Raw genomic sequence first — 7,878 nt, 5'->3', positions numbered from 1 at the left:
CGCCCGGCTCCGTCTCAGTGTTCTCACCCCAGCGCTGTCACCACCCGACAGCACACTCTCTCCATTTCCTTATATGCACGTCAGCTGTTACCCCAGGACATGTTAACTCCACACGGGGCAGGGGCCTCATCACTTCTGTGGTTCGCTGTATCCCAGAAACCCAAACACAGTTTGGCATATGATAGACAAAACCACAGATTGAATATTCATGATCACTTCTTGTGCAGTAAGAAGCATGCCCCCCCTCCCCCGTTAGTAAAGGAGTGGGCTCCCTGAGGCCACCTCGGTGAGCAGCAGGCATGTAAGGGGACCCCTGCTTGTTTAGTGTGGACAGAAGACTCCCCGTGCTTATTCTGCTATGCAAAAGAAAACACGAAGGAGCGAGGCAACCCTTTCACCCCATTAGCCTAGCTTCCCCTCACGCTGGTCACTTGGAGTCCTAATGGAGCTCATGAAGGATCCATCTTATCCCATGTGAGGCCCATAAAGTGAGGGGAAGGGACAAGAAGATTTTTAGTAGGGCTTGTATAATTTCAGAGATCCTGTGCTTCGAGAAAACACTTTACAAACCCACAACTGTCTGAATCAACTCACGGCCTCAGAACAGACACACGAAAGTCTGGTGCTAAACCTCCCGTGGCTTCCTAAGGCTCAGCCAGTGCCAGCCAGGGCAGGGGCTCTGTTTGTCCATAGCCAAATGCAGGAGCCACAGGGGACCCAAACAGAGGAACACTGTCACTGTGGACAGCAGGGCTCTGCCCACCCCGTCAGTGCGCCATCGGTGTTTACCGAGAACACTCCGAGTAAGCCAGCTCACTGACAGACCTCGGCTTTAAATGATGCTCAGGGACTTTGCTGTCTGCAAGCAACAGGCTTTGCTTGGAACAGTCGTAAAGGTCCTCGGAGTCAAAGCACACACACAAGTAAAATAAAACGAACTGCTGCAGTCAGCAGCGTCCCTAGAGCCTGGCTCTGGCAAGCTGGGCTGTGCCAGGAACTTGCTTTGACTTCACAAATCAGGGCTTCCTCTGAGAAAGAACAGGGAAGCTTGAATCAGCGCATCACTGTGGTCCTGTCAAAGTGGGAATGGCTCCCCGGACAAGCGGAGAATCGGGGCTGGAAGATGCTGTTAGCCGGGGCTTTGAGGGTGGGAAGGGCTGGATTCACAGTGCTGGAGGGGCTGGGCTAGGGTGTCCTGCTATGGCCATGGAAAGGGGATGTTGGGAAGGAAGAGGCCCTGGGATTCAGGCAATTCTGAAACTTGCCCTTTAGACCTTTAGTCTCCTGTGTGCAGGTCGGGGAGGCAAATTCACCTGCACCAAGGTCTCAGGGAAAGCAGGGACAGGATGAGAAAGGACCAGGCACCTGCGTGGGCAGCCCCCGGGCTCTCACCTTCCTGCCATTCACGAAGAAGAGCAGCTGCGTGGGCTCCATGGCTCCAGAGGTTCCCAGCAGGTCCTGGGCAGCACCAGAACCAGAGAGAATAAGTTGCCTGAGACGAGGGGAGGGGCTTGCCCGCCCAGAAAGTTCTGGAAGAGCTGGTGCTGCCCAGTTCCTAACCAGAAAACTTTCGGGACACCTATGGAGCGTGCCAAGCAAGTGACACACGGAAATCTTGCAGCATCTTTTCAATTTTGCTTCACAACAGCGCTGCAGGCAAAGGAGGTCCCGGTAGCTGGTGCCAAGGCTTCCTCATTGGAAATGGCTTCCTGCTCATTTGAATCTTCTCTGCTTGTTTAGGGGGAGGTCAGGCTGTCTGTAGTGCTGAGTCACTTCCTAGAGAACAGTGCCCTTAAAGGCAAACAGCCACATTTATTTACTAGGAAAAAAATCTTACCTACATACTTAAAAACCTGCGCTCTGAGGGCAACTTTTGGTCCATCTCTTACATTATAAAATTTGGGAAATCTCAACTGAGATCAAAATCGTTTTCATACTTTGTCTCACTTAGTGCACCATCCTAGATGATGTTGTTCCTGCAAACACATCTTCCCCCTCTTTCCCAGATAGGGCTTCTCGGTGTAGCTTTGGCTGTCTCTTAGTAGATCGCCTAGCCTCACAGATCTCCGCCTGCCTCTGCCTCCCGAGTGCTGGGCTACACCACATTGTTATTGGGAAACTTGCCAAGTTTGTACATAGAAGAGAATAACCCACATCTCCAGAGCTCCAGGGGCTTTAGTGGTGAGTACTTAGCACCTCCTGGCTTCCTGTGTGTCGGCAAGAAAACTTCAGGTGCAGTGTTTTGTGCTTAAATGCATCAGTAGACACAAAGTACGTGAACACACATGCATACGCACGCGTGTGCACACACACACACACACACACACATTTTTTTCCTTCCTTCCTTCCTTCCTTCCTTCCTTCCTTCCTCCTTCTGTCCTTTCCCTGGGGCAGAGTCTCACTATGTAGCTATGGCTAGTTTGAAATTTACTAACCTTGTACTGACAGACATCAGCTTATGCTTCCTGAGTGCTGGGTTTAAAGGTGTGCTCCACCACACCTGGCATGCTTTTCCTTTTTTTTGAAAAATGCTTTGTTTGATAGAAGCTGGGGAGACGGCTCAGTGATTAGGAGCACTTGTTACCCCAATAGAAGACCCGGTTCAATTCCCAACGCCCACAGTCATCCATAACTGTTGTATCCATCCAGTTGTAGGGAATCCGATTTCCTTCTTCTGACGTCCCAGGACCCCAGGTGTGCACATAACACATAATACACACAGGCATGCACACATACATATAACACATACACATGCACACACACAACACACACATGCACACACACAAACACATAACACACAGGCATGCACACATACACACATACATACACACACACTTACACAAACACATAACACACAATCTAGAAAAAGCCAAGCTATTTGCTTTATTTTGTCCATAGATTTATTTAAAAACAAGAACATCCGTATTGCTGCACCAATAAAACTGTTGGGCGTTAAGTCTTATCCATAGAGCATATTCTGCTGAGAATGCAAACTGACAATCTTTTCCCACGCCAGTCATCCCTCTGCGCTCACGGACTTAGTAAAAGATGCTCTCATCTCACAGGGTTTCCCAATGGCTGCCACCCACTGGCAGTTGCTCAGATTTTTGTTCTGGTGGGATGCAATGCACGCGATGCTTTTGCTGCGCTTGCTTGCTGTTACAAACCGTGGCTCCCTGACAGTTGCCTGAGAGAATTTCTGATGGTTTCCCAAATGTGGGGCTGCAGAAACAAACAGTAGCTGTGTATGTAAATTTTCTGGATATTGTCAAAATCTTTTCTATGAGCTTCTATCACGTTGCACCCTTCCAGCAATGTGCAAGAAACAACTGTGGTATCAGAGGGAAGGGGTTGGATCTGGGAACCTCTGAGGGAGGGCACTGCCCAGTCTTTGTCAACACCTCAGGAGGGGGCATTTCAGGGGCAGGACCTGAGATTTGGGAGGTGGGCCAAGAGGGAGGAGGGGACGTGTGGGAAGGCAGGCTGCAGCCTCTGAGTGAGGTACGCAGCTCCAGACTGAGCATCAGGCTGAACCTGGGATTGCTGGAGCAGGCTGAGAACAAATTGGTGCTGTTGGGCATTACTAGGGAAGGGCTGACAAATGCCAGCACTTGGGAAGGAGCGAGTGAAGCCCTTTGCCCTTGCAACTTCTCTCCTCTGTGCCCCCCCGTTGACAGGAGTTCACACGAGGTCAGCCAGCAAAGAGCAGAAATCGTTAGTCTTTATAGCATACAGGAAAGTGTAAAGTCGGAGTTGACATGATGGCTGGCGGCTATTAAAAAGTGGAGTTTGGTTGTAATTCTTCCAGCCTTTGGAAGCTGAGACGGGGACAGCCTGTGTTTGAAGACTATACATATATAAATCTATGGGTGTTTTTGTTGTATCAGTGCACTGAGGTCCTAGACCAGTGCGCTATTAATGTTACTCAGACTCCTTCCTTCCCTGCTCCTTTAGCAACCACTGGCAGACCAGGGTCATCATGCTTGTTCTGGGAAACCGGCAACAACAGACCTGGGGCTCATGCTCTAAACCTTGCAGTGTTTTAAGATGTGTTTATTATACATACAGTGTTGTGTCTGCACGTAAGCCTGAAGGCCAGAAGAGGGCACCAGGTCTCATTGTGGATGGTTGTGAGCCATCAAGTGGTTGCTGGGAATTGAACCCAGGAAGAACTGTTCTTTTTGGAAGAACAGGCACTGCTCTTAACCTGAGCCCTCTCCCAAGCCTACCTCGGCATTTCTTTCTTCCACCTTTTCTATGTCACACCTCAGAGAAGTTAAACATGTTAGAGTAGATTTGTCCGTCCTCAGATCTTTTTTCCCCCCTTTTCACTTACTGTAAGTGTCCTGTTCTGAGCCCTGATGGGGTACTGAGCCTGGAACTCAGAAGCCCCCCAATAAACCATGATTTCACTTGTATTAGCAAGTCTCACAAGTGCTTGGCTCTCCCTTTGGCTTATCTGAAGATCTGATCACGTGGATTGTATAATCTAGAGAAAAGTTACTGATTAGCGAACTGGAGACCTTTTCCTTGGGATAGCGCTTCCTGGAGACAAGTCTGTGGGACTCCAGGACCACCCCGCTTGCCTTCTTAGTTCTTTAGACCACAACAAAAGTAATTACACATTTTATCTCTTGCTTGGGTGCCAATCAAATTTCTATCAGCGCTAAGCAGCATTTGACAAAGTCAGTACCAATTGAGATTTCAAAAACCATTCAAATACTAAGTTTATGCTGCGATGTGATCACAATATGGGTTCTCTGGCCGCAACCCCACCTTCGTCAAGACAGGCAGTCTCACAGAAATTAGGAACAGGACGGAGACGCTATTTCCACCACTAGCAAACACTGTAAGGAGACAGACACGCTATTTAGAGAAGAAACGCTGTGAATGGCTGGGGATTCATAGTCAAGGAAAATAAAAACTGTTCAGCTTCATTTGCTTTGACTTTAAACGTCATTAATTTTGGAGCTCATACGGCTGGAGAGACGCTAGCTTAGCTGCAGACGGAGCTGCCTAGAACTCAAAACTATGTCTGCAAGTTCTCCCTGCTCTCTTTCCCTCCAGCAAAAGATGCCATTGTTAGTGGCTCGCTATCCCAAGGAAAAGGTAGAGGCATACATAGTTAATTTCTTAGGCTAAGATCTTGTGTCAGTTAAAAACAAGGTGAAAGGTAAATTCACAATATGAATAGCTTGTTAGGGAGGGCAAAGGCCAGTGGATTGCACCTTCCTGAGTCCTTTGGTAGAGAATTCAGGGCTTCCCTGACCGGTTTATCAGTAAGGACAGACAAGCTGTCTCTCCTGCTCAATGTCTGTCTTTTGAGGTTCTTATGTGGTCTGTTGGCAGGGCTCTTTTCCTTGTCTGGTGTCCTGCCAGTCATTAAGGATAATTGTAGGGGACTGGCTGTACGTAGATCTGACTGCAAGAACAAAGGTTTCTTTGACTGAGTGGATACTTTCACACCAGGGGACCTAAGCATGCTAAAAGCAATTCAGTTGCCAGTATAGAAAGTTTTATGAATTTTTATTGAGCTACACAGTTTTCTCTGCTCCCCTCCCTTTCTCCCCCCTCCCCTTCAACCCTTTCCCATGGTCCCCATGGTCCCAGTTTACACAGGCGATCTTGTCCTTTTCTACTTCCCATATAGATTAGATCTATGTATGTCTCTCTTAGGGCCCTCATTGTTGTCTAGGTTCTCTGGGATTGGGCATTGTAAGATTTTTTTTTTTTTGCTTTATGTCTAAAATCACTTATGAGAATACATATGACATGTGTGGTTCTTATTTTCAGTTTGTTTATATGGTGGATTGAAATTGACAGATTTTCATACATTGAACGATCCCTGCATCTCTGGGATGAAGCCAACTTAGTCATGGTGGATGATTTTTCTCATGTGTTCTTGGATTTGATTTGCCAGTATTTTATTTAGTATTTTTGCATCAATGTTCATGAGTGAAATTGGTCTGTAATTCTCTTTGTGATGTCTTTATGTGGTTTGGGTATCAGGGTAATTATAGCTTCATAAAAAGAGTTTGGCAATGTTCCTTCTGTTTCTATTGTGTGGAATAATTTGAGGAGTATTGGTATTAGTTCTTCTTTGAAAATCTTGTAGAATTCTGAGCTGAAACCATATGGTCCTGTACTTTTTTTGGTTGGGAGACTTTTGATGACTGTTTATATTTCTTCAGCAGTTATAGGTCTATTTAATTTACTTATCTGGTCTTGATTTAATTTTGGTAAATAAAATTTATCCAGAAATTTGCTTATTTCCTTTAAGTTTTCCAATTTTGTGGAGTACAGGTTTTTGAAATATGGCCTACTAATTCTCTGGATTTCCTCCATGTCTGTTGTTATGTCCCCCTTTTCATTTCTGATTTTGTTAATTTGGATATCCTCTCTGCCTTTTGGTTAGTTTGGGTAAAAGTTTGTCTATTTTGTTGATTTTCTCGAAGAATTAACTCTCTGTCTCATTGATTCTTTGTATTGTTTACTTTGTTTCTAATTTGTTGATTTCAGTTCTCAATTTGATTATTTCCTGCAGTCTAATTTTCCTGGGTAAGTTTGTTCTAAAGTTTTCAAATGTTCTGTTAATTCACTAGTGTGGGATTTTTTCCAGCTTCTTTATGTAGGCGTTTAGTGCTATGATCTTTCCGCTTAACACTGCTTTCCTTGTGTTCCATAAATTTGGTTATGTTGTGTGGTCATTTTCATCAAATTTTAGGAAGCCTTTATTTCTTCCTTGACCCATTGATACTTCAGGTGAGCATTGTTTAATTTCAACGTGTGTTTGTGGGCTTTCTAGAATTAGTGTTGCTGTTGAATTTTAATTTTAAGCCATGGTAATCCATTAAGATACAAGGGGTTATTCCAATTATTTTGTATATGTTGAAGTTTGTATTGTTTTGAGAAAGTTTCATGAGGTGCTGAGAAGAAGATATATTTTTATATATTTGGATGGAATACTCTATAACTGTCTGTTAAGGCCATTTGAGTCATAACAACTCTTAGTTCCCTTATTTTTATGTTAATTTTTTGTCTGATTGACCTGTCCAGTTGTGAGAGGGGAGTGTTGAAGTCTTCCCCTATGAGTGTGTGGGGTTTAATGTATGATTCAAGCTTTAGAAGTGTTTCTTTGACATATGAGGGTGCCCTGTATTTGGGGAATAGATATTCAATATTGAAATTTCTCTTGATGAATTTTTCTTGTAACTAATATGAAATGTCCTTCTTTGTCTCTTTTAATTGATTTTAATTTGAAGTCTATTTTGTTAGATATTAGGATAGCTACACCAGCTTGTTTTTTAGGCCCATTTGATTGGAATTTTTTTTTCTCTACCCTTTACTCTGATGTGATGTCTGTTTTTGAGGTTGGGGTGTGTTTCTTGTACGCAGCAGAAGGATGGATTTCATTTTCATATCCAATCTGTTGGCCTGTGTCTTTTTACAGGTGAGTTGAGTCCATTTATATTAAGGGATATTAGTGACCACCAGTGATTCCTATATCCTGTTAATTTAGTTTTTGTTGTTGGTGATGTTATTGTGTGGGGGTTTTCTTTTTCCCTTCTTTGGGATATGCTGCTGTGAGATCATCTATTGTCTATGTTTTTGTGGATGTAGCCAACTTCCTTGAATTGAAGTTTTCCTTCTAGTACTTTGTGTAGGGCTGGGTTTGTGGCTAGGTATTGGTTAAATCTGGTTCTGTCATGGAATATCTTGTTTTGTCTGTCTATGGTGATTGAAAGTTTTGCTGGACTGACAAAGGTCTGATCTCCAAAATATATAAAGAACTCAAGAAACTAGACCGTAAAAGGCTAATCAACCCAATTTTAAAATGGGGCACTGAGCTGAACAGAGAATTCTCAACAGAAGAAGTTC

The 7,878-nt window shown here is 44.5% G+C and overlaps 1 protein-coding gene across 1 annotated transcript in view; it reads right to left on the bottom strand.

Annotated features, from left to right (window-relative positions):
• LOC101994726 (aldehyde oxidase 1) overlaps positions 1-1,709 on the bottom strand; it is a 52,139-nt gene extending 50,430 nt beyond the window's left edge. Inside the window, exon 1 of the mRNA XM_005366346.1 lies at positions 1,393-1,709. Within this exon, the coding sequence (XP_005366403.1) occupies positions 1,393-1,434 (42 nt within the window). The 5' untranslated portion in view covers positions 1,435-1,709. The remainder of the gene's footprint in view (positions 1-1,392) is intronic.
• Between the last annotated feature and the right edge of the window lie 6,169 nt (positions 1,710-7,878).

Source organism: Microtus ochrogaster, unplaced genomic scaffold (genome assembly GCF_000317375.1).
Source record: "Microtus ochrogaster isolate Prairie Vole_2 unplaced genomic scaffold, MicOch1.0 UNK8, whole genome shotgun sequence".
NCBI classification, from domain to species: domain Eukaryota; kingdom Metazoa; phylum Chordata; class Mammalia; order Rodentia; family Cricetidae; genus Microtus; species Microtus ochrogaster.
The sequence above is the reverse complement of the archived record's forward strand: the minus strand, read 5'-3'. Positions and strand labels throughout refer to the sequence as shown.